This window comes from Stenella coeruleoalba (assembly GCF_951394435.1).
Source record: "Stenella coeruleoalba genome assembly, chromosome: 12".
NCBI classification, from domain to species: Eukaryota; Metazoa; Chordata; class Mammalia; order Artiodactyla; family Delphinidae; genus Stenella; species Stenella coeruleoalba.
This window is the reverse complement of record NC_137158.1, coordinates 81,564,256-81,590,534: the sequence shown is the minus strand read 5'-3', so window position 1 is coordinate 81,590,534 and position 26,279 is coordinate 81,564,256. Positions and strand designations below refer to the sequence as shown.

Sequence of the window (26,279 nt, the reverse complement as noted above, 5' to 3'; positions counted from 1 at the left end):
CAGAAGGGATGAGGTGTAACTATTTTCACACCTGACTCAGTTTCCTGCCGGGGTCCTGCTTCTGTGCTGGTGTGCCTGTTATCATTTGAAGCTATCGTTCTAACAGGAACTTCAAGCAGATTTAAGAAATGAGTCCATTCTTCACGTGGATGGTTTCACCTTCTTTAGTGGATTGAGCAACTCTTTCTAAGATACGCAAAGAAACAAATCCACACAGACCTGCTCCTCTGGGATGCCTGGGTGAGTTAACTGTTCTATCTTCTGACAAGAAAGAGCTGTCGACAGGGTGAGCTCACCTGCTGATGGGCGAGGGTGGCCCACCTACATTGCCTCTTTTCAAGGGAGATGACTAAGTGTAAGTGGCTCAGAGCTCATTACAGGCAAATCATTACGAAACACCCGAGTGAGAAGCTGGGAATAAACTAGGCCTATTCATTAATGTGGCCTAGAAATCTTCAATTCTATTTCAGGATCATTTTTTTTTCTGTGGAATCCAGGAACCATTTCAACCTCTCAATGCTTCAATTTTCTTCTGAAAGGAAAGGAAGGCAAAAGGTAACCACCTCATAGTGGAGTTTGGAGAGTTACCTGTGCATTCTTGAAAAACTGCAATGCAGTCTCCACGAGGCAGTCATTTCTCTTCTACAATGAGTTCTGGGGACCAGGATGTGAGAGCTAAACTGATTCCCTCTTCACTTAACACTACCGGGAAAAGCATGCTGAGTGCCAGAATAAACATAGAACGCACGCTTTTCACAATACGTCTGTAGAAGGCAAGGGATTTGCCAAGTTTTCTTACTTAAAAAATAAAACACTTCTGGAGACAGCAACTCACGCCGAACGGTCCCAAAGCTGACCTTAGGGCTGGGCTGGTGGAGAAGGTAGCCCCACTCCTACACATGGCCCTTGGCACCAACCAACACAGCCTGGCTGTTAGGGTCTTGGTCCCTTGATTTTGGGGGGAGGGGAGGAGGGGGCTGTTCCTGATCAGGTTTCCCCGCTACCTGATTTAAGTGATGAAGATACAAGGAATATTAACTGGAAGTTCACAGACTTTCACAGTAAAACGAGACGCGTTTAGATTCGCCTACGGAATTGGGGTTAGCTTCATATGGTTATGACTATTTAAAGCAGATTTATAGTCCTTTGATTATTTTAAAACTTAATGAATGATTAGAATTTGTTAGAGACGACAGTCGTTTTTGGTTCTCTTTCTCCCAAAGCCTGAGTGACTACGTGTCTATTTTTTATCCCTGAAAAAAACAAATGGGTGGTTCTGTAAATGCACGTGGGAACTATGGTGTTTACAGATGCGCCTCCTATGACCCCCAGTCCCTGCCTCCCTCCCACGGTCAGAGGGAATTCTAGGGTGGAGCAAGGAGGTGCACTAAGACTCCTTAGTAATAACAGCAATTAACAGTTATATTAGCACTTGTAGTGGAATTGCTCAAAACCCGGTTTTATTAAGTTTGCTACCAATTTAAAAAGGTGTTGACGTATCTAGCAACTCAGGTCTTGTAGGTGCTGTGACAGGAACACCGTGAATCAGATCCTCTTGTTTTTGGATGGATCATCAACATTTATGTAATCAGAATACACTGAATGATAGGGACCAAAGTTCAATGTTTCTACCATGACAGTGTTCACTGCAGCACTATTTACAATAGCCAGGACATGGAAGCAACCTAAATGTCCATCGCCAGATGAATGGATAAAGAAGATGTGGCACACACAGGGAGATCAGCTCGGTGCTTTGTGACCACCTAGAGGGGTGGCATAGGGAGGGAGGGAGGGAGGGAGATGCAAGAGGCAGGGAACAAAAAAAAAAGATGTGGTACATACATATAATGGAATATCACTCAGCCATAAAAAGGAACGAAATTGGGTCATTTGGAGAGATGTGGCTGGACCTAGAGACTGTCACACAGAGTGAAGTAAGTCAGAAAAAGAAAAACAAATACACGTATATTAACACATATATGTGGAATCTAAAAAAATGGTATAGATGATCTTAGCAGAAATAGAGACACAGATGGGTCCTCTTTGAAAAAGCAAGGAAAAATAAAACAAAAACAAACACAAACTCATACCAACTCACCAAGAAAACAGCACAACCTCTGAGCTCTCAGAAAGAGCAATGATGATAAAGATCTCAGGTGTCAAAGCAACCCCTGGCAGTAACCCAGGGATCGGAGAAGCAGCTGGAGGGTGGGTCATGCCAATGGAGAGCGGTGATTTCTTCTCAAAGGACTCAAGACCGCATCTGAATTCTGCACACAAGTAACTGATTCGTTTTTGATCTGTAAAATTTTATTAAGCAATAGCTGACAACTCTTGCAACTTCAAATCATCAGGAAAAAAATAAGGAGATTAATCCATCTCAGTAATAAGGACAGAAAATACTTTGGACAAACCACGCCATTTTGAATGCAAACCATTAATGCCTTCTAGAATACCTCCTGCACAATCTAATACACAAAATACATAAGAAGAGAGGAAATAAGGGTGAGCTCATTAGAATGCAAATCAGAAATCTCAACAGATCTTGCTTGGAAAGTAAAACAAAGCAGGATGCTGAGTTCAAAAACGAACAAACCAACGTGAGAGGGATCAGGCACACGCAGCAGCGCGCCGCTCCCGAGGCAGGGACAAGAACATGCTGGTGGTCTGGTTTGGTCTGGGACCTGTGCACCTGCATCGCACACTTACAGTTGGCGGGGGGGGGGAGGGGGGGGAGGAAAAAGAAAATGCCAGTAGTAATAAACTCAGAAATTATTTCCAAATTTACAGTACCAAAATAATGCATTTATAAACAAATGCAAAAACAATACCCCTTTGGTAAATAATACAGTGCCTTTTTCAGTCAAACGCATAACCCATGCTTTTCTACAACACGAAAAAAATTTTATCTACAATAAACGAGATCTTAGAACCCTCCCCCTCCCATTTAAAAGAACATATAAACAGAAAATATAGGTACAAGTAAAGTTACAAGAAAATTGCACAAAGCCAAAGAAATGAAAACCATAACCCTTCAGAGCTTCATCAGCCAGGGACAAGGAAATACACAAAAGGTGAAGAGTTTTGAGTTGTGTGCTATGACAAAATTCCAGGAACTCAAACAACATTTGGACACATTTTGTTTCAGCTAACTTTGCTCACAACCCCTGACTTGGCCAAACGATAGGTGGCCCACAAGGGGACACAACAGGTTCCTTCTCGAGAAAACCTTCTGCACGCAAAGCTCGTGCAACACTGCACTGCACAGCACACTCAAGAACTCAAGCCAGCCTAGGCATGTACTCCTTTGTTCTTTTTTCAACTCACTCTTCAGGGCAAAGTGGTGACTTATTTTAGGGCTGTTCTCTGGGGTGTCCACCGAGTAGGGCACATTCATGGGAAGGCTTCTCTTCTCTGTCTTACCTGGAATCGGTGCTTTTGTATAATTTTATGAGAACAAACGTGATTCCAAATGCATTCGTTGCTAGAGGTAAACCTTGCAAAGATATTATTTTAAATGCACTGGTTTACATTCAGTAGGTTGCTCATTAATACAGGAAAAAAAAAATTTCTCTACAAAGGGCAATGTTTTGAAACCTTCCTTCCAAGTTTGTAAAATGGAATTGATGAAACTGTTACATTTTGGGCCCTCAAGCCGTTCGAGCTGGTCGACAGGAGTTTAGAAAATTGTCCAGGCCATCCTTTCTTTTACAGACAAATGGAGGCCCACGGTCACCCTCCAGTTTTGTGGCAGAGCCGGCTTGATCCCGGGGTCTCCTGACTTTCGTCTACGATTACACGTCTTCGCATGCCCTCGTGGGGCACTCGATGAGGAAGCAACAGCCGTGGATGAAAACACTGCAAACCCTCTGACCTATCCTGCCACAAGAGCTCTGACATCTTCCTGCTTTCTTGGTACCGGTTTTTCTTAGGATATACATACATTCAATGGGTATATGCTATACTCAAAGCTGTGCCTTTGGTTTGATGAAGTAAAACCAAATTTAAAACTGGTTCTCATGTCTGTTAACACACCGCTTCCCTCAAAAAGGCCTGGATTCTGTATGTGGTTGGCTATTTACTGCGCTAATGTTTTTAACTTTAGAGATTCACTGAGGTATCTTAATATTCATAAGTTGCTATTAATGGACACTAAATATGTAGAATTCTGCTGCTTAAAGTACTGACTTTGGTAGCATTTAATAAATTGAGACTGACCGAATGGAAGCATTTTTAAAGTTAAGTGAAAACGTCACCATTAAGTGAAAAGACACGCGTCGCCACGGCTGCAGACGCCTGTCTGACTGGACTGGGGACTATGTCTTCCTTCAGGCCAGGGCCGCAGAGCTGAGCGACGACCGCTGCTCACCCAGAGGCGGATCCCAGACGGAGGCCTTTGTCCCCAGGTGGGGAAAAGGTCCTTTGGGGAGGGAGCTAAGAATTCAGGAAGTTTAGTTAATTGTTCGTGACACACACTCACTTTCTCTTCACTCACGCATCTGGAGTCTTCATTCCAAGGATTTCCCTCTGTATTTTGCTCTTATTAGGAAAAGTTCTAAAATGTGGTCTTTACATCTCAAAAACCAGTCAGAACTTGAAGAACTGAAACTTACTACTATAATTCCTTTCTTGTGCTACTCTCATTCTCTTAAGTCTCATTTCATTTCACCTTTTATTTTCATTAAAAATAAAGTTTTCAACAGAAGGGGAAATAATATTTTAGGGTATGTTATCTCAAAGAAATCTTCTCCTTTTATATAATTGATACCACAAAATGAAAAAAAAAAAAAAAGAATTGCTTTTAAAGGATTAATAGGAATTTTTCCCAATTAGAAAAAGTTACAAATTGTCCAGTAAAAAAAACCTTCTATCACATCCTTTTTATTTCTTGCAGCAAAATATACTGCCACCAAATAAGTCATTACATACTATTTTTCTAAATAAATAATAAAGTGGGCATAACTCACCAGAACATAGTAACAAAATAATTCCTACAAACACTATGAAAGCAAGATAAATAATTAACTTTTGGACAATAAAACAGAGGAACTGCATTTAAATTATTTAGAAATAGGCTATAACCATTATTGCACAGCTGATAATAAGCATTGAAACATCATGTTAAGCTACAGAAACTCATATAAAAGAATTATATAATTCTGAATACATTGCTAAATTCTTTCTGGAAATATTTACCCACCAAAGAATCTGGTTCAATATTTTAAAATATAAAATGGGAAGCTCTGGTATTAGCTGGGAGATGTCCTTCACCATATTTGAAACCTCACCTGTGTTTCTTCTGGGTCTGAAGAAAATGGTAAGTGATGTCATCTTGCATTGGGCCTGTTTCTTTTCTAATTTTTAAACTAAAACAGAAGATTGAAAACAAATTTTTTTTTTTGAGGGGGAAAATAACGTTTCTGCAGTATCTTCCACCTGTTTGTTTTCAAACAAAATCCAAATTTAGGACCCTAAACTGGTACACAGTTCTTGTGTTCCTGCCCTAAACAACATCACAGATATCAGTAACTGAAAACGATGAACTGGGTCTTGTTATCAGGGCTGAGTATTGCCCTCCGTGGAGGGGGAGGCGGGAAAAGAGAACCTCTGGATTTTTTTTTGTTGTTGTTGAAATTAACAAAGAATAGTCAACCAACTACATTAAGTACTGTAACTTTAACCACATTCTCCCAGTGGTTTATCTCCTCAGTAAACAGTCTGTAAGTTAATAAACAACTTTTTTTTTTTTCTAGAAAAGCTTGTGGGGCTCTTGTCAAGAGTTGATTATAACTCTTATCTTTTCATACCCTGGCAAATGCCTAACATTTCTTTTGCTACATTTCTAATCTGTTGGAAAACATCTCTAACCAACTGAATTTTAATACAGCCCCAAAGAGGAAAGGAGTGCTTTCAAATCAGTGTTGTCAGCATTTTTAGAAAGAGCAAGTATAGAACAGTGTTACCTAATGGGGAAGACACCGCCTCTGGCACGGTTCCCAGGTTCAACAATGAGAGGGGAGAGGGAGTGAAGCCCACTTCTCAGCAGCGGTCTCTTAACGAGCCACCACCGCAGCCCAGAAAATCGCTGCCCCACACCACACTACTCGGGATCTTTCTCCCGAAGTCAATCAGACTGAATGATCGCTGAACCAACAGAATTCTGACGTATTAGGAAACTAGGGGAGGTTTCAGTGTAAACCTCCTCTGAAGAGGAGCGTGGCCCTTGTACTGCTTCAAGTCGTGTGAGCCATCTGCGTGAAAACCTGCAGGAGATCCTTCCTCGCCCGTCCTCCTTTCCCCTACGAGCTCATGAGCAAATCGTATTTATACCTGGTAATAGCACCCCCGTAAAACGCCTACTTTTATTAGTCAAACACAGTGCATTTGCCAAAATACCCCTCATTAATCAAGTCACCTCTGGGGGAATAACATAATATGCGTGAATTAAATGTTGTCCCCCCCCCCCAAGAGAACCTGTACCTTCAGGATTTTTTGGTTGTGTTTTTCTTAACAAGTTTTTTATATTTACACTAGTAGTGATGTTGGAGGAATAATAAAAGCTAGATGTTGTGGAGAATGAAAACAATGCACACTCCTCGTCTAGAAGAACAGCAGGTGAGAAGGCAGTCTAACCTTCCCTCTGAAGGGCCCTTTGTCCCGTCGCCGACATAAGCAAACCCAGTAGGACATTCCCACAGCGACCACGCCTCCTAAACACCACCAGATAGGTGCCTCGCACCCTTTGCTTGCAAACACCGCTCTCCTGTATTTTACTTTTGTTTAAAAAAATAAGAGAAGAAAAAAAAAATAAAGGATAATAAAAACCCAAACAAACAACAACGAAAGGTCAGCGCCCTCCCCTGGGCCTGACAGACGTTTCCAGTTTTGCCCTTGTCTTCTGGTCCCCCGGGCACCAGGCCGTGCAGGCTCCTCCAGCGTCTGCGATCAGACCGCTCTCTCCTCCCCACACCAGTCTCTTCATTTGAGGCGCTGGGTCACGTTGGCCAGGGCAACTGCAAAGGCCTGCACAGCGGAGAAGGGGTACTGGAAGTCCAGGATGTACGCGTTGCCGTCAATCCTTCCAAACTGCATCACCTGGGGTGAGGGTGGGGCGGGGAAGCAAAGACGTTAAAGGAAAACCTCCTTGCGGCTCCTGATAGAAGCAGACAGCGCGGCCTGTGAGATATTTCTGCCAACAAAATCGACTCTGAAAAGCTTCTCAATCTAACTATGAGTTTGTCGGAAAAACAGATGGAAGAACACGTTAAATCGTGCAGTGGGGAGGCCACAAGCAAAACTCAGAGCATGGAAAGCTCCGCGGGTCAAAGGAAGTGGTTTCTCCACCAAGGAAACAGAAGGAGAAAGAAAACGTAGAGAAGAAAATCTACAGGCTAAAGAGGCTTAAGAGAACCACCACCTGTGATGTCAGATGTCACGCTGCTCAGAGAGGGACCAAGCAGAGCACACGTGGTCCCCCTTGCACTCCACCTCCTGCACCTGCTTTCCTGTCACCCCAGTGCTTACTGTGACCACACTGTATCATGTTATTATATGATGTTACACATATTTGTTTATGGTCTTTCTTCCATTTTTGTAAACTCCAGGAGGACAGAGATCTCCCTCTGTTTTCCTCAGTGCTCTAAATTTCAGCACTCAGAACTGGGGTTCCCAAACTCTCTGTAAAGGGCTGATGATAAAACATTTTAGACTTTGTAGGTCATATGGACTTTGCCACAGCTACTGAACCTCTGCTGCAGGGCAAAAGCAGCGCAGACAGTACTGAAATAATGGGCGAGGCTGTGTTCCAGTAAAACTTTATATAACGAGGCTGCAGGCTGGATGGGCCTGTAGGCCGTAATTTCCCAACTCCTGGCCAAGAGGATTGCCAGGCATATAGCAAGTGCTCAATAATCATTTCTTGAGCGAATTAATGACGATGAGATTTAAATATGAGCGGTGAAGGGAATTTCCGGGATGGTGGAGAAGGGCAGTCCCAGAACGACAGCTATGCAGTGGGACCACAGCAACAATTCCAGGTTGGCGCAGGAAGAACGGACAAACTACGCAAAGTGCTCAAGTGCACCAAGAAGAGATGTATGTTCTGCCAGAGAACTGGGGAAGGACTTAACAACAGAAACACAGAAAGACAAGCAAATGAAAACTGGGTAATTATTACGTCTTGAGTAAAAAGTCTACACGATAAAAAAGGAACTGTAATTAAACCCTAATACATGGCTCAGAAATAAACCATATTCAGTGGCACAACGAGGGAACCAATGACTACTGATTTACCTGCGAAAAGGGGGAAGGGAAAGTTCACCTGTTGGGGGGCGTTGGGGTGAAGAAAATGAACCCTTATGGTGCTCAGGAAGAAGTCAGTACATGACGCCCCAAACTAAAAAATCAAGAGATAGAAGTAGGAATGTGTTCTTCGCAAGTACGGTGGCAAACACCAGAAGCAGCACACAGACTTAGTTGTTAGAGCTGGCCTCTGCAGAGCAGCTGTGGGCAGTGGGCAGGTGCCTGCTATTTTCCTCATGGGTCTCACAGAACCATCTGACTTCAAAAAATCAGGACACGCATTACTTTGGGGAGAAATAAAGAAGAGATAGCAATAGGCACACTGAAAATTACAAGCCCGACCGGCCCCAGCTAAGAGTCATCAGCCGTTTCCCACATTTCCCATCTGGCCTTCATAAAAATGCTCCCGAAGGCCAAAGTCCAGAGACCTGTCGGGACCAGACAGTGGCACTCGGGCCACACCCCAGCACATGGCTTCTTACCTGCCGCCCCTCCAGCTCGATCTGGAAGTTCTTTGCCGACTCCTGGGTCACCCGCCCCCCGAAGTCCAGCTGGTACACCTGGGTGGCCTCGTTCCAGAGAGGCTGCTTGTTGGCCATGACGTACACGAAGCCTTGGCTGCCCAGCCGCCCGTCCTCTTTCTCGCTGGCTTTCCTGCACTTGAACTCCTCCAGCTCACTGGCCGCCCTCAGGCTCCTCTTGCTCTTCCAGCCCTTCTTGCTGCCCTGGCTCTGGTTCATCAGCTCGTCCCCGCTGATGAACAGCTCCGGCTCGCTCTCCGAACTGTCCTGGAACTCATTTGTCTTATTCAACTTCTTCGACTTCAGCTGGTCTTTCTGACTCTTCACTTTCTTCTTCTCTCTCCCCAGGCGGGGGCTGGAGATCAGGGAATTAAAATCACTCAAAGTCCGAGCCTCCTTCTTCACTTTGCCTTCAGTGATGGCCTGAACATTTCCCTCCTCGGCCCGGCTGTCCAGCCGCTTCCGGTTCTTCTTTCCGAATTTCTCTGTCCGCTGGGGCACTGGGCTCTCCGTCAGGGAGAGGACTTCCTGGAAGTTGTCTGCTGTCTCTACCATCACCTCTGTACCCAGGTGGGTTTGGAGGTCCGTGGGCGGCGGGGACACGAGGGGCTTCTCCACCACCAAGTGCGCCTTGGGGGGAAGAGCGCCCTGGGGGTTCTGCACGGGCGGGCACGCGCTGTAGGAATTCCAAGGGTGCAAGGCGATGGGTGGCAGTTGTAAACTCGAGCAGGCGCTGCTTCCCGGATACATGGGGGGCAGGGGGCAGTAGGAGAGGCTGGGCGGGTAGGCCGTTTGAAGAACCACCGCGGACTCCTGTTGTGCAAACTGTGCTGGGGCCAGAGCGTCTTTCGGGGAGCAGGGAGCCTGCACCCCCGTCAAAGCGGAGGTGTTATAGCCTCCCGGATAGGGCACTCCCATGCCATAGCCTGTCTGGAAAGTGGCAGTAGGGCTGGCGGGAGGCTTGGGGGAGACGAAGGGCACTCGGGACACATCCAGGTGCTGGCTCTGACCTACCATCAGAGGGGACAGCTTCAGGGGGTTGGGCACCGCGGTCTGTGCTGTCCTTTCCTGAGGAACCCAAACATCCTCCCCCAGCACAGGGTCCCACTGGTAGGGGGGCGGCCGCTTCACGGCCACAGCGGCTTCGCTCAGCTGGGGGTGCCTCAGCGGCTTCTCGGCCTGACAGTGCTGGGCCAGCGCCTCGTCCTCTGTGAAGGCCGAGTTGACGTAGTCGGCGCGCTCGCGGGCGCCGTCACCCGCGCTCAGGAGGCTGTAGGACGACTGGGAAGTCAGCGGGGAGGTGCCGGCCGCGTGCACCAGGCCGACGCCCGGCTGCGACCCCGCGCCCGGCTCCGGCCTCCCCGCCGCGCCCGCGCCGCTGCACTGGCTGCAGGTGTACAGGGCGGGCGGGGGCCGCGCCGGGAACTGCGCCGCGCCCTTGGGCCTGGTTGGGTGCGGCGGCGGCCGCGGGGGCTCGGCCAGCGGCGCCGCCTTGAGCGCCGCCTCGCGGTTGTTCCTGCGCAGTGTGGCGTGGATGAGGCCGCCGTCGGGTCTCTGCCCCGCGCCGCGGCCGGGGGCGCCCAGCGGGCCGGCGAGGTCCGGGTAGGGGGGCGGGTCCCCCGGGGGGATGGAGTAGCGCGGGACCGTCAGGCGGTTCAGGGTGGCGCTGGTGCAGGGCTGCGGGACCTTCTTCTCGGTGGCGGTGAGCCTCAGCGTGGCCGAGCTGCCTGGGCCCGGGAGCGCGTAGGTGTTCTGGGAGCAGAGCATGCGTGTCCGGGGCCGGCACACCTCCTCCACGTTGCCGCTGCTATCGAAGGTGGTGATCCTCTCGTAGCCCAGGGGCGGCTGGTAGTGCGCCGCCGTGGGGTAGGGCGAGAAGTCGCCCTTCTTCAAGCACGTGTCCAGCGGGGGCGGCGGGGGCGGTGGCGGCGGCGGTGGCGCCGCGGTGGTGGGGGCCGCGGGGATGGTTCCCGGGTAGGGGGGTGGGGGGTTCATCTTGGCCACCTGGACCTCCTGGGGGGCGCTGAACACCACCGCGTCCCCCTCGGTAGCCAACTGTGGCACCGGCCGCAGGGCCTTGGCTGGCTTCTGCAGGTGCTCGTGGTCTCGGTCCCCGTGGTCCAGCACGGACAGCTGGATGGCCCCCTGTGCTGGCGGCGGCAGGGACAGCTGAGGGGGGTTGGGGATGACGCGGCTCATCTCCACGCCCCCGAAGATCACCTGGCCAGGGCTGGAGTAGCGGCTGGCCACTGGGTACTGGGCGGCGCTGTCGCTTGCGTGCTCGGCAGCGCCCACGGCTGTGGTCTGATTGGTCAGGACATCCAGCTGCACATTCTGGTTGGCCAGCAGGGACTGCACCAGCCCGATGCTCTGCGTGGGGGACATCGCTTGAGCCGAGCTGTGGATGGGGGCGATGGGGATGTTAACGGTGCAAGGTGGGTTGTTCTCGGGCACACCAGATGCTCCTGTCACTGAAAGGAAATTAGAAAGATGAACTGCTTACAAACAAAACACTGCCATGAAACTGGGTCAGAATAAGCAACACACCTCTACTCATCCAGTCCTTCTGCATACAGAATGCAGTCGCTACAGAGGAAGGTGTGTTTGCTTAGGGAAAGCTGGACAGTTCACACAAGTTACACAACACTTCCCTAAATGTTTCTAGAAGGACACACAGGCAATCCCAGGGGGTTCTTCAGGGCAGCCTGCAGTCGTCCGTAAGCTAAGGGCACTGCCAGAGCTTTTCAATAAATACCTCTGAACCTTCTGAATTTGGTACCATGCACCTGAATGGCACCATGGCAAATGATTAAGTGTTTAAAAGATGCTTTTAACTTGTGATATTCATAAAACGGCCCCCTCTTTTGTGCAAGAAGAGGGCCCTGGTACAGTATGAAACTCCACTGAGGACTCAGTGCCTAGGCTTCTTTAGAGTGGATTCATCCAGGGTCACGGACTGGTTAGTGTGGGAAGTGTCATGCAGCAGGTGTGTGTCTGAGATCTGTACAGCAATTAAGTTTCTGTAAATAGAACCATGTGAAATGCAGTAGAGGAACCAATGAAAAGACTCCTCTAGCAAATCTGCATATGAGGGGAAGGGTCATTTCCTAATTTAGCTGCTTTTTAGCATTTCAAATGGTATATAAGGTGAGCCCCATTGAATACACCCTGTAAATATATCCTATTTGTTCACAGTGGGGATTTAATAAAGTGTATATTTGAGCGTTGATCTGCAGACCACGTGCATGTGCTCAGAGCCACTGTCTGAACTGCCCTGTCTGAAGTGCTCACCGAGCACGGCAAGCTGAGTGCTGTGTGGCAACCAGTATCCGAGCAGGAAATAGAATTTAACAGGCTAATTGCAGAGGCCGGCTGACCGTTCACCAGAACTTCAGAACGAAACCAGCTGGTTCATGAAAAGCTAAGCCCACCCTCAGCGCCTGTAACAGACTCTCCCCTTCCGGGGGGTCCTCTTGTGAGAGGTAACTGTCTCCTGGCTGCACGAATCTGGGCCCTGTCCCAAGTTTTCTACTATTCCTGTTCAGCTTCCTCTTCCAGACGTTCTCTCCTTGGTATAGAATACTGACGACAGGTGTCTTCCCCACTGAACGAGACGAGAGTCTCTGTCGCGTCACGAAGCACTGAGTTTAAACTCTGAGACCAAACGTTCCCTCCTCCACAGGGAACCACAGACGATTACAACAACAGCTGAGCATTAGCGAGAGCTCTATCAGTCACGTTCTGGGAGAATGGAAGGCGATAAGGAGAAAGTGTAAAAGATACTCCCAGATCCAAGGCTGTGAGCTAGCAGGGCACAGGCTACACGCTCAAGGTGTGCAGCCTCACCAAACCACAGGCTAACGCGGTTGCAAGACCTTGCCCATCAGGGCCGCGTGAGTCCAGAACATCTGCCCCACCCATGAGGAGAGGTAAACCGTCAGAGGACCAAAGGCGGCTACTGTCAGAAAGCACTGGGCTGAGAGAAGGCAGACAACTCCCTCACGTTCAGAGCCTGAGCTGGGATCAGTGTCTAGCCCACCCCATGGCGAGACTAGAGCCCTTCTGTTTGAGAATGACCAGGTACAGGAAAAGTCAGTGGCCCATGCAGGGCTCCTCTGGCTCAGAAACCAGAGACTTTCAGAACCTTGCTTGGTTGTAAGTAGAGGAATCTCTGTGTTTATAAAACTGTTGCAGGTGGACTTCTTTTGAGAATAGTCACAGACAATAATTGGGAGACTAATTAGAATTCATTCTAGTCTGTCAATCAAAATAGGACCCCCTGACTAGAAAGCACTTAAATGAACCTAAGATGCTATAGATATTTCAAAATCTGTAAACTGGGATTTTAAAACCTTGTACCAGATTTTACTTTCAACTCACAGCAGGCTTCTGTTCTATGCATGGAGACCTGCACTGCACTTAAGAGAGAGACGTTGAAATGCACAGGTTTTCTGCCCGGGAGACGGGGCAGGTTTGAGAAACTGGGCTTCGTGGGCATAGGGTCATCTGCGTGACGTCATTCTCTGAACAGGGACAGAGAGGACGAGGGCTGGCCTAGGGTCCGTGAGACAGGGTTTCGTTTCTGATGTCTTATTGGTCCCGTTAACTTCTCTTTATGCAGGCACGTGACTAGGAGGATCACCCTGAGGGTGCGACGAGGTGGCAGCAGCGCTCACAGCCACCTCCACCTCCATCGTCCTTACTCTGGCAACTCCCCTCCTCCCCAAACTAGTGACAGCATGTGACCTTTCTGCCGTGACACCTCACATGCCTTCCAACCTCACTGAGGCAGCAGGCACAGGCTGACGTGCTTCAATCCTCAACTACTACCACTCTGTCCCCCAACACGACCCACTAAGAGAGGGTGTGGGCTCGTGACAAACCAGCTGACATGCGTGAACACACCTGGTAAATCATCTTCATCTTCACTGAACACATTTGGGTTGAAGACAGGTAAATTAACAAAGTCCATGGAAATCTTCCGAACCTCCGGGAGATAGATGGTCATCTGCCGCGGCTGGAGATGCAGGAGGCTGGTTTTATAGATTACTGGTGGGGAGGAGGAGGAAAGCACGGTCAACAGAGACAAGCAGAGGGCAGCCAGGGTGCCAGCAGAGTCCCTCACGGGGAGAGAAATGGGGCTGCGGTGTCCCTGCCCTCCGAAGACAGATCTGTGCGGGCGGGCTGAGAGCCTGAGGGTAGCTGCGCATCTGCCCCTGGCACTCGACCCGCCACCCTGGACACAGTGCAGATTCAGTGACAGCAAATTCTCGGTCTAGCCCGGCCACTCTGCCAGTGGTTTGTCTACAGAACCACACATTTTAAATGTTAAAAACGTACACTCTTTTTTGGAATGAGCTGGAAATGGTATATTTTTTTAAACCTTATTTGCAATCAGAAGGATAATTTAGTGAAAACAGTTGTGATAACCAGAGCGCCGAGCTCAGGGGAATCTCAGCCAATCAAGGAGCTGTTTGAAGGCGACTATGACAGAAGGGGTGACGTGACTCAGGTAGGGATAAAATGCCGCTTTTATTCAGGACTGAATTCTTATCTTACTGACTTGCTATTTCAATTTCAGGATCAGGATAGACACTTACGGGGAACTGCCACATGCTTCTTCAAATACTAAGGTTTACTTTGATTAATGGGGACATTTAAGAGAAGGCCTAGATTGCAACTAAAATATTTAGAGACAAAATAAGCTGAAAAAAATAATGAATCTGAATTTAAGTTTCACGGTAGATTAGAATCAGGATGAAACTGCCCCGTCAACTTTCCCTTTACACTCTTTCCTGTGACACATGTAGAGTTGCTTTAATTATTACTATTTTAAGTTTTCTGTTAAGTCAAACCCTATCTCCACAGCTCTCACCTCCAACAGCCTGGTGGTTGGCTGGCCAGCAGCCCCAGGGCGCAGTAGACTTCCTTTTTTGAAGCACCTCTGTAAGGTGCGTGCTTGGACTGGTGTGGGCTAAGATGATTTTTCCAACCCAGCAGTCCTTACAGGTCTTTTTCATCTCCCTTGCCCACAGAAGAGAATATGCATTTCGGCCTAAAAACTCTGGATGGCCATATAGCTTAAGAATTAATGCATGCATTAAAGTGCTACTCTTTGTCATTCAGATTGACACAGAGAAATAAAATTAAAAATCTCAGGAGGGATTAAGACATAACATCAGTTGCCTCCAGTGGGGGGAAGAAAACGTAGGTGCTGGGGGTGAGGACGAGACAGCTTAACTATGCTCCTTTAAACCTTCTGAATTTATTCCATATTTTTAAAATTAAGAAATGTAAAAAATTAAAAATAGAAAATTTCACAGGCCAGATCATTCTAATAGAAAGAAACAAATTATTATCCAATTATCCAATATAAAGTAACCAACAGCACTCACTTTTTTTTTCTTTTAACAACCACAGGCCAGGCCATACAGACTTCTAGCTTTCCATCCACACTGGTGAGCTTACCAGAGTATTTAACAGGGTGCCCATATGTAATATACCTTCTAAAATCCAAGAGTTAATTTCTTCTCTCTAGTAGAATCAAATGCAAGATTCTCTTCGCTTGACATATGGTACTAGCTAAAACCCTCTTTTTAAAAAGGTCAATGACCAGGACAGTGACTTCACCACAGTCACACAGCAGGCTTTGGTCCCGGGCACTCAGATTCCTCGCACTGCAGCAGCACGGGCCTCAGAGGCACCTACGGGCCCTCCCATCTGAAGGTCTCGCTGACCCACTCGCGGATCTACTCAACGTCCAAGCAATAAGGGCAGACAGAATGAAAAGATCCAGTAAGTAAATTCCTTCATTCCTTTTTTCAACGTTTATAGTCAGCAGATGGCTAAGTTCTCAGCTTACTGACATGGGGATGGTCACAACCCTCACACAGTGGTATAAGAACCCCGTGTACACCAGCAGCGCACTGCTGAATTACTGAAGAACAGGCTTTTGTGGTCTTCAGAGGGTGTCCAGGTTGTGGAAAATACCCTAAGAGATTTCTTTGCATTATGTACAGGGATAGTCTACTCTTATTTCCTAAGTCAGTTTTATAGTTTACCTTTATTCCTCCTCTTCTTTAAGCGGAATAACTTCAAAATGAAAAATCCACCTGCAGCACTGCTTAATAAGCCTCTGAAGATACAGACACAGCAACGTATCTTTTAACGTCTGCTTTGCAAGAGTTATTTATTTTAAAGGATCTGTGTTTGAGACAGCTCTAATAGGCAGATTCAGAATTAAAAAAAAAAAACAAAAAACAAAAAACATTTTTAGTAGGTCACACAGAGCACATTCAAGATGGGGCCCCCAGCCACAGGCTGGCCAAGGCGGCCTTCAGGAGAGGTGTGTGCATGTCAAATGATCAGGCCACCCCACAAGGTGGGGGACACACAGCCGCTCAGACCATACAGGGCCGTGCCAGCAGGAGGAAGCCACTTGGAAAAGGACCTCTGTCATTTCCCTCCCTCACTGTCCCGGAGTAAAAGTGACACGTTAGTGCTACTCACTCAAGTCGGGTACCGAGGAGGACGGACACTCTGGGTTCTCGCCCAGCTCTGTCCTCCGTTGGTTCCATTTTCCCCGATGTCTCAAGCTTCCAACAGACAGGATATTTATCTGGTACTTAGAAATGAAATCTACGAAGATTTACCACTAAGAACTGTCCTAACAGTCAGCCCACGTGTTCTAATAGCCTCCAATGCTCTCTTCTCGACTTTCTTGAGAAGTTTCTTTTGCCTCAAGAACCTAAAGACACTGGTACCAAAATCTGCCCACGGTAAAAGGCCAGAAATCAAAATAACCAGAAACCTATCAGAGCTTTTGGTTATTTCTGTCATTTTTATCAGTCAGGGCTTATAGAAAAAAATCAAAGCACCACTGGCAAAAAAACCCCCGATTCGAGCAATAATTCTAATTTTTACCACATCACGGTGGCTAACCTGGAGGTAAAGCACATGCTAACCTTTTGGTGTCGTAAGAGCTCGTGTTTTACTTTAGGCCACTGGAGGTCGAAACTGATTTCTCAGCCTGAGTTCCGACTGGGATGCATGCAGTGCTTACCTGCACCGAGGTTGGTTGGCAGGAAAGCAGCCAAGCCCACGATCTTAAATTTGGTTCCCCAGATATTAGACGTGACCTGAGCAAGATAGTTGTGCTGTGGGGGGGAAGAAAAGAAGAAAAACCACAATCTCTTTCCATATTTTCTATCAATCACTTAAGAAGTAAGAATGCCAACACTTTTTGCTTAAAAAGTCGCTGGTGGGCACTGACAGAAATATTCATTCTCTGTATCATTCCACCGTTTTCAATACCAGACGCCGACTACAGCATGCCAGGCCCTGTTTTTACGTGGTGGCTCACGGGCTGTGATTCTCAGGTCTGGGAGTGAGGGGCGGACGGTGTCCCAGTGTGCCCGTGTGTGGGTAGCTTAGAAAGGTCACAGAAGTGACGTGGGCACATTTTTCTTCACCTCTCCTTTTGCCTCGGTCACTGATCTATTACACAAGGTACCAAGCTCTGACTCCATTCTTAGCCTTGATATTTCTCCCAGAAATATCAGTTGCATTGATACCACTATGTCCTGAGACCACCCAATTATGTTTTTTCATTCAATTGAATTTCAAAAAACTTAAAAAGTTATCACTGTGCTCAAACCACACATATGTGTAGGGTGTGTGTGTACGCATGTGCAAGGGCAATAATAAAGACGAATAAAATCTAGCTCCTCAGGAAAAGGGAACCCTCCAACACTGTTGGTAGAAATGCAAACGGGTGCAGCCACTGTGGGAAACAGTATGAAGGTTGCTCAAAAAACTAAAAATAGAACTACCATATGATTCAGCAATTCTATTTCTGGGTATTGTTCTGAAAGTGAAACTCCCAAGACACTAATTTGAAAAGATATGTGCACCCCAAAGTTCATAGCAGTATTATTTAAAATAATTAAACATGGAAGCAACCTAATTGCCCATCAATAGATGAATGGATACAGAAGCTGTGGTACACACACACACACACACACACACACACACACACACACACACACACACACACACACACACACACACACACACACGAATACGGCTCAGCCATACACAGAATGAAATCTTACCATTTGCTAACAACATGGATAGACCCAGAGGGTATGTGCTAAGTGAAGTAAGACAGACAAAGGCAAATACTGTATGATTTCACTTATATGTGGACTGTAAAAAACAAACCAAATGAACAAATACAACAAAACAGAAACAGACTCGTGGAGAACAAACAGGTGGTTGCCAGAGGGGAGGGTGGGGGGATGAGTGAAACAGGTGAGGGAGATTAAGAGCTACAATTCCAGTTACAAAATAAATAAATCACAGGGATGAAATGTACAGCATGGAGACTACAGTCAATAATATTATAATAACTTTGTATGGTGACAGACAGTAACTAGATTTATCACAGTGACCATTTTGAAATGTATAAAAGTATCAAATCACTACATTGTACACCTGGAACTAACTTAGTGTTGTAGGTCAATTACACTTAAACCTCCGCCCCCCGCCCACACACATACACACAGGCACTGAGAGCTCATAAGCTGATGGAGGAGATCAGGCTTGTAATTATTTGCAGACAGAGAGTCACCGAGCAATGTTATAAGGGAGCTATAAACAACATGCTTTGGGGTTACTCTGGCTGAGTCAGGGAAGGAAGGCTTCGTCATGGAGGTGAACTTATATCTGGAAGCGTGAAGGCAGAAACAAGGGGGAGGAGACGAGAGGATGGGCCCGATGACCCGGAGATGGAGACACAGGCAGGACAAAGGCACAAAGGTGGGAAGAGGCCAGTCAACAGCGAGGCTGCAGCCCCCGGGGTGAGGGGGACCAGGAGGGAGACAGGCAGGCCAGACTGCGGGGCCGCAGCTGGGGCTGGGCTCCCGCAGACACTGGGAGTCACTGGGGGGTCAGGAGCAGTTTGAGGGAGCAGAGGTGGACATGAGGATATGTCTCAAGCAGAGCTGCCTGGGAGAAGGTTCTCGTGGCAGCAGCAGGGATGCCCGAGGTGGGAGGGAGGCCCAGCGGGATGAAGAGGTGGCAGGGGTACCGAGGGGGGCAACCAGGGCTCTTCTCCAGGGCGCCCGGGTCGGGCACTGCCGTCCCAGGCACGGAGACGGTCCCGAGGGCTCGGCCGCTGTCGTGCACGCACGAGGAGGGGTGCGTGGCGGGGCTCAAGACACTACCTGAGTGATGTCTTCAAAGGGAAACTCCCTCCGCGTCAGGCTGGGCGAGCCGATGGACGGCTTGCGCATGGGCAGGCGAGGAGACCGGGATATCTCCTGAGCTGCACGCGACAGCTTGGGGGACTTCCGAGCCTCAATGTTGATCCTGCAGAGACGAGGCCACGGGTCAGGCACCCACCGGCGCTCCCGGACCCTCCTCACTTTCCAGCAGCCCCCCATGGTGTCACTCTCTCAGAGGCTGGGCCCTTAATTTAATCAAGTCCCTCCCACCTGCTTTTGCCTTACGAACATGAGGAAAGAAGGACAGAATCGTATATCAAATAGCATATATTTAAAGTATACTGCGGTTAGATGAAGCGATTCATTTGTAAGGAACCCCTGAGAATTAACTTTTACTTCCTATTGACGAAGAGTATGTTTAGAAATGCCTTCTGCCGGGGATTTACAAAATTAGTCCCGGGGAAAATGGTGAGTGGGAAGAGTTATTTCTCACCTTAAGACCACAATGATTTCACAATTCCTAATACATAATGTTTGGAATTCAACAGACTTATCTAGCATTTCACCACCTGCAATATTTAAATTAGATCTAAAGTTTGTCTTCAGTTCCTATGCTTATGACATGGGGAACATACGTGTTTAATGCCAATCTACCCCGTAGAGAGTATTATAAAAATGAACATGGTAAGGTTGATGGCATTCTATGAAGGAAAACCATGAAGCCTCACATATACTGCTTGAGAGCCTGATAAGATATCTAGGGCTGAGGGGGACACAGCTGGTTAAATCTCCGTGCGAGGACAACCAGCCTGGCTGCTGTGTGCAGGGGATTCAACGCTGGGAAAGACGGAAGGAAGGAGGACCAGCTCTGGAGACTGCCGCACCCAGGAACTTCAAATGGACATTTACACGTGAAGGATCTGACTACTCATGTGTTAAATGGCCTCTCTGCTTAAGTAACGGGAAAAGCGGAAACACTGCAGAAGTGTGGGAAAGTTCATAATCTAATTTGCAAATTAACAAGCTTAGAATAAAGATGAAAAAAGAAATCAATCAGGTTGCTAGAGCAAATGGATATCTACGCGGGAAAAAACGCAAACATTTACCCCTAACTCATATTTACACAAAAATCAATCTGCGGTATAAAATTCATCTGAGAGCGAAACGTGAAAGCTAAAACTTTACAGAGCATCCAGAAGAGAACAGAAGAATGTCTTCATGACCTTAGGGTAGACACAGATTTCCTCAACAGGACGAAAAAAAGAAGAAATGCACATATTAGATTGTATGACAATCCATGTATCTGCCGAAGGACTCCCAGTTAGAAAACACAAGACACCCGAATGGCCAACAAACGTATGAAAACTTGCTTAGCATCATTAATCACTGGAGATAACGAGGATTAAACTATTGGGTTGGCCGAAAAGTTTGTTCGGGTTTCCCATAAGATCATATGGAAAAACCCAAACGAATTTTTTGGCCAACCCAATACAACCAAATACCGCTTCCCACCCACCGGAATGCATACAATTTTTTAAGTGACCTTCAACTGCAGGTAAGAACGGGAGCAGTGAGAGCTCTCATACACTGCTGGTGGGAATGTGAAATGGTATAGGCACCTAGGGATACTGTTTGGTAGCTTCCCATAAAGTTCAACACATGTCTACCCCATGGCCCTGCAACTCCCCTCCTAAACAAGTGCATATGTCCCCAGAAGGTCTTGTATAAGAACATCTACAGTTGGTCTTGATTCATAATAGCTCCAAACTGGAAACTACCAAATATCCATCAATTGGTAAATGGAATACATTATAGTATATTCGTAACAAGGGAATTTCATAGAGCAAAAAAAGAGAAACTGCTGATATACGCAACGACGTGCATGAATCAAAATCATTATGTTGAGCAAAAAAGCCTAAAAAAAAAAAAAGAGCACGTATTTGTTTGACGCCATCTATATGAAGTTCAAGAACAAGCAAAACCAACCTACGGCAATAGAAGTCAGAATGGTGCAGGTATCGAACAGGAAGGGCCCAGGGAACCCTCCAGGGTGACGGAAATCTCATCTTCAACTGGGTGGTGAATACACTGGTTTATCAACTACACCGTGCTTATGTGTTTAAGATCGGGCGGGACTCTATCTGTATGTGAATTATACCTTGGTTTTGCACAGCATCACAGAGGGATCTTAGTGAAGATCTGGTCCACCCTTTAACTTCCATAGATAAGGAAAGTGGTGTCCAGGTCAGGGAGCCAGGATGGGGCATGTGGGGTTTCTTATCTACAACACCATAGCCCCTTCCACCTCCTCTCAGCTTTCTGCCACTCCTTAGGACAAACTTTAGGATCTAATTTTTTTTAGTTCACTATTTTTTCCCTATTACAGAATTATAGGCATGTAATTCTGCACTTTCTTTAACACATTACATACACCGTAAAAACATTTTTCTTACTTTTCTCAAACTGGAAGGTAAAACAAGCTCCCTGGCTATGGCCACCCCATGCCACCCATCGTCAGTGCTAACCACCCCTGGAATTTCTGCGGGTTTAGCAGACTTGCTACTGGATGTCTTTTTCTATCCCAAAGGCAAGGATGAAGGAAGCTGTGATTACTGCGGGCAGATCTTCCAGATGAAAGGCGACGACGCCCTCTGGCTGTGCTCTTCAGCTGCTGGTTTCAGTGGGATTCTGCTGCAGACACAACAGACACACCTTCGGAGACACAAAAAAAGGGAGCGCACCCCTAAAGACCGAAATTACCTTGGGAGTTTGGGTGATTTGCTAGCTCGGGAGATTTTGGGAGACTTCTTGGCAGCCCAGTCATCACTCAGTTCAATGTCACTGGAGTCTGAGCAGTTGCAGCTGTCAATCATCGTGGAAATCAGGCTGTTTCCATAGATTTCATCTGGTAAGACACCAACCAGCAAAATTTAGGGGAGTAATGTCAATTAGACCCTAACAATGGTCATTACTAGAAACCAGAGGACAGACTGACTCTGACAGGCCATCAGTTTAAGTCTAGAGGTTGAAACAGAAAGGAGCAGGACATTGTTTTCCATCTACCTTTTTATGCTCTTACATTTCCTAAGCAAAAGTAGGCACTTCTACTGCTATCAAAATGGGCATGAATTTTAACGCCTCTGGAATGTACAAAACAGTCTGGCCCTGTTTACTGTGCGGAAGGCTGGAGCCCAAACGGCTGTGCTGTTGCGCCTCATGACACACCAGGCAGCCACCTGGGGCCACACAGGCTTGCGGCGGCCCCGGAACCCACGCCAAGCAAGGGGCTTGCTGACTCAGTGACTCCCCTGAGGGCCTGCTGCTGGCCTGGGACCTAGGAAGACCCCAGTTGGTTCCAGGCCTGCTCTGGACTAAGACCCATGTCAGGTCTGTTCCAGGGACTCCCAGAAGTTTACGTCTGGATGCCAGGTGGTCTTGGAAGTGCCACAAGGTTGCCGGTGGGCCTTGGCTTTTCCACCTGCAGGCTTGCTTCGAGCAATGGCTGGAATGAGACCCATGCAGTAGAACATTCGGCGGTAGCTGTGGGCTCCGCTGAGGTGCCTGTATGGGGGCCAGCTGGCCATCAGGCAGAAGATGATGTGCACAGAGCAGGCTGTCACCAAACCGCAGAGTAGATGAAGTTCACATTAAACACCCTCCCCAAATCCCCTCTCCTTTGCTGCCTTCCTCACCCCCTCACCCCCCAAAACCCCCCGAAACCCAGCTCTGCCCTCACTGGAAGTACCCCGTGCTTCAGAATCACTTTGCTGACAAAGCCTCATCCCTCCAGGCTCCGAGAGCCTTGCCAGGTAATAGAAAAAGGCACGTGAACTAACTTATAGAACGTGAGTGATCAGATCGTTCAAAAGGGCTGTTTATACTGGAAAGGATGAGTCTGTTAATCCAAACTCAGCGCCAAGTTTCTGAGCATGTGGAGATGACATCTGTGAACAGGGGCCTCTCGGAGGCCACAGGAGGCAAAGCAGAACAACTCGGCAGGGAGGCTGCTGACGCCCAGCCCGTCACTACCTCACCCCCTTAAGCTGCCGCCTGAATCAGGAGGCACAGCTCCGGCACCCAGCGAGCCAGAGTGCTGTGCATCTGAGTTCCACCACGCCCCGAGCAGTGCTTTCTACTACTTCATTTATAATTCGTCGCAAATTATTCCTGGATCAAAGGAAGTTTGGCCATGATTCAAACAGGCGTGTGACCTCACAGAACACTTTCGAGTGTTCATGAGCACAGAGCCAGTCCACAGACCTGAGGAAGTTCAGTAACACAACTCAACGCTGACCTACACTTGTTAACCACTGCTATATACCATACCGTTTGCTCGTTTCCTTCACTGAAGCCTTAGTCTGTTCGGGCTGCTCTAACAAAATACCACACACTGCGTGCCTTACAAACAACAGAAATTACTGTCTTGCAGTTTTAGAGGCTGGAAGTCCAAGGTCAGGGTACCAACATGGCCGGGTTCTGGTCATGCCCTTTTCGGGACTGTAGATTGCTGACCTCTCACCGTGTCCTCACGTGGCAGAAGGGGCCAGGGATCCTCCTGCAGGCTCTTTTATAAGGCACTAATCTCATGATTATAAAGGCTCTGCCCTCATGACCTAATCACCCCCCCCAAGGCCCCACCTCCTAATACCATCTCACTGGGCGTCAGAATTTCAACACCTGAATGCTTTCTTGGACGGGGGCACAAACATTCGTAACTACTGTATTAGCTGTCTCCCTAGCGTGTAATTTCGCCATAATAATGAAACATGAAAGGGGAACATTAGAAAGGACATAATAAAACATGAGAAGTGAGTAACAAAATTATAAGGACTTTATTGTGAAATACAAAATATGTGAATGCATTTAAGGTGTGTATTGATTCATGGCAACACTGTGCAAATAACTGATTTTGTAGGTTGTACCTAAGCACTTGTCTTCCAGGTCTTTTGTTCATAAGTTTTTTTTTTGTTTGCTTGTTTATTTGTCTCCTCATTTGACACTGCACTTTTTTTTTCTTGCCAAATTTCTTCCTTCATTAACAGAGATACGTTGGGACTTCCCTGGCAGTCCAGTGGTTAAGAATCCACCATTCCACTGCAGGGGGCACAGGTTCGATCCTTGGTAGGGGAACTAAGATCCCGCATGCTGCATGGTGCGGCCAAAAAAAAAGAGAGAGAGAGAGAGTGGTTTCCAAATACTAGGCTGCGTATTTGTGGCTGAGCTCTGTGTTGCGCTGGGAATGCCCCTACACTGTTGTTCGTGTTCTTGGCATACGGTCCCACGTCCGCTGATAGATGTTCCAAAGTTCTACGAGAAACATGGGTTCAGCTCTGCACCTTTGAGGCCCTCGGCTTCCTTCTCCTCCAACGTAGTGTGTTTCAAAATAGGAAACCAACTCTCAGGGCAAATCATCGTCATCTGTTAGCCCAATAAAGCCATCAGTAACGTCGCTAACTGGGAGAAATGCTAGTGCATTTCAACCAGCCAAAACCAAACTGTCAAACCAAAGTGTCAATCAGTTATTTTATTTTTCACAGCAAAGGTGTCTACGGCAAGAGGCTTATGGCAAAAACACCGGACATGGGCTTAAACAACAGAAATTTATTTTCTCAGTTTGGGAGGCTGGAAGTCCAAGATAAAGGTGCCTGCAAGGTCAGGTTCTGGTGAGAGCTCTCTTCCTTTCTTGCCGATGGTCCCCTCTGCACCGTGTCTTCACAAGGACTTTCCTCAGTGCGTGCATGTGTGTGTGTGTGGGAGAGGGAGAGAGGGAGAGAGGGAGAGAGGGAGAGAGGGAGAGAGGGAGAGAGGGAGAGAGGGAGAGAGGGAGAGAGGGAGGGAGGGGGGGGGAGAGAGAGAGAGAGAGAGAGAGAGAGAGAGAGAGAGAGAGAGAGAGAGAGATCTCTTCTTTCCCTTCATCTTACAAGGCCACCAGTCTTACTGGATCAGGACCCCAGGCTTACAACAGCCTTGTTCAACCTTAATTACCCCTAAGAGCCCGAACTCCAGAGTCCACAGCATTCCACCCCTGCTGCCCCGCTCAAATTCATGGCAAGCTCCCATGCAAAATACACTCCTCCCATCCCAACAGCCCCCAAAGTCTTATTACTTCATACCAGCATCAACACTCTCATCTAAAGCCCAAAGTCTCACGTAAATATCATCTAAATCAGATGTGGGTGAAACTCAAGGTACAATTCAAACTGAGGCAAAATTCCTTTCCAGATGTGAACCAGTGAAAGCAGACATGTTATGTGCATCCAAAACACAGCTGTGGGACAGGCACAGGGGAGGGATTCCTGCTCCAAAAGGGAGGAGAAAAAGGAAAGAAAGGGCGATGGGTCCTACACAAGTCCAAAACCTAGTAAGGGGAATTCCATTAGACCTTAAGGCTCAAGAATAATCCCCTTTGGTTCAATACTCTGTGTCGCCTCCGTGGTACTCTGGGCTGGGGTTCAAGGCTCTGGGCTGAGGCCGTCTTGCCTGTTGAAACCGCGGCAGTGGCCCTGCTGACCTCTGAATTGCCGCTGGGGTCATTCTCCCTCTTGAAGAACAGAGTACGTTCCTACAAACAGCTCTCTCATCCCATCCCGGCAAATCCAAGATGTCCAACAGCCTGCCTTCACCTCGTCCTGTGTGGAAAGGCTGAGAATTTTCCAAATCTTCAAGTTCTGGTTCCTCTGTACTTAACAATTCCTTCTTCAATTCGTCCTCCCCTTTCTCGTTTTATTCTAAGCAGTCCCGACGAACCAAGCCACTCCTTCCAAACCACTCAGAAATCTCCTGGGGTAAATATCCAGTTTCACTGGCTTGCAAGTTTTATCTTCCACAAAACACCAGAACACACTTCAGCCACGTTCCCTGCCGCTTTATAACAAGAGTCACTTTCCTCCAGTTTCCAATAACATGCTCCTCACTCTGCCCGAGACGTCACCAGAGATCGCCCTAACTTCCACATTTCCAAGGTGTCCCTCAGAACTCCTCCAGCCTCTACCCAGGACCCAGCGCCAAAGCTGCTTCCACATCTTCGGGTATCTGTTCCAGCAGCACCCCACTTCTCAGTACTACAGTCTGTATTAGTCAGGGTTCTCCACACACGTACAGGAAAAGGGAGCGAGAGGAGGGGAACTGGCTTGTGCGGTAATGTTGGCTGAGAAGTCCCAAGGTCAGGGGGCCAGTACGGCCGTGTCCTTGGCTTGCAGACCCACACCTTCTCACTATGTGCTCCCATGGC

General features: G+C 47.7%; 1 protein-coding gene across 4 annotated transcripts in view; it reads right to left on the bottom strand.

Moving 5' to 3' along the window:
- Positions 1-2,308: 2,308 nt before the first annotated feature.
- The window catches only part of TULP4 (TUB like protein 4), a 229,156-nt gene continuing 205,185 nt past the window's right edge, over positions 2,309-26,279 (bottom strand). For all 4 annotated transcript variants that reach the window (XM_079939365.1, XM_079939363.1, XM_079939366.1 and 1 more), the window contains exons 10-15: positions 21,809-21,953; positions 19,049-19,193; positions 16,885-16,978; positions 13,728-13,871; positions 8,784-11,293; positions 2,309-7,095 (exon numbers count right to left, since the gene is read on the bottom strand). In XM_079939365.1, the coding sequence (XP_079795491.1) occupies positions 6,979-7,095; positions 8,784-11,293; positions 13,728-13,871; positions 16,885-16,978; positions 19,049-19,193; positions 21,809-21,953 (3,155 nt within the window). In that variant the 3' untranslated portion in view covers positions 2,309-6,978. The remainder of the gene's footprint in view (positions 7,096-8,783; positions 11,294-13,727; positions 13,872-16,884; positions 16,979-19,048; positions 19,194-21,808; positions 21,954-26,279) is intronic.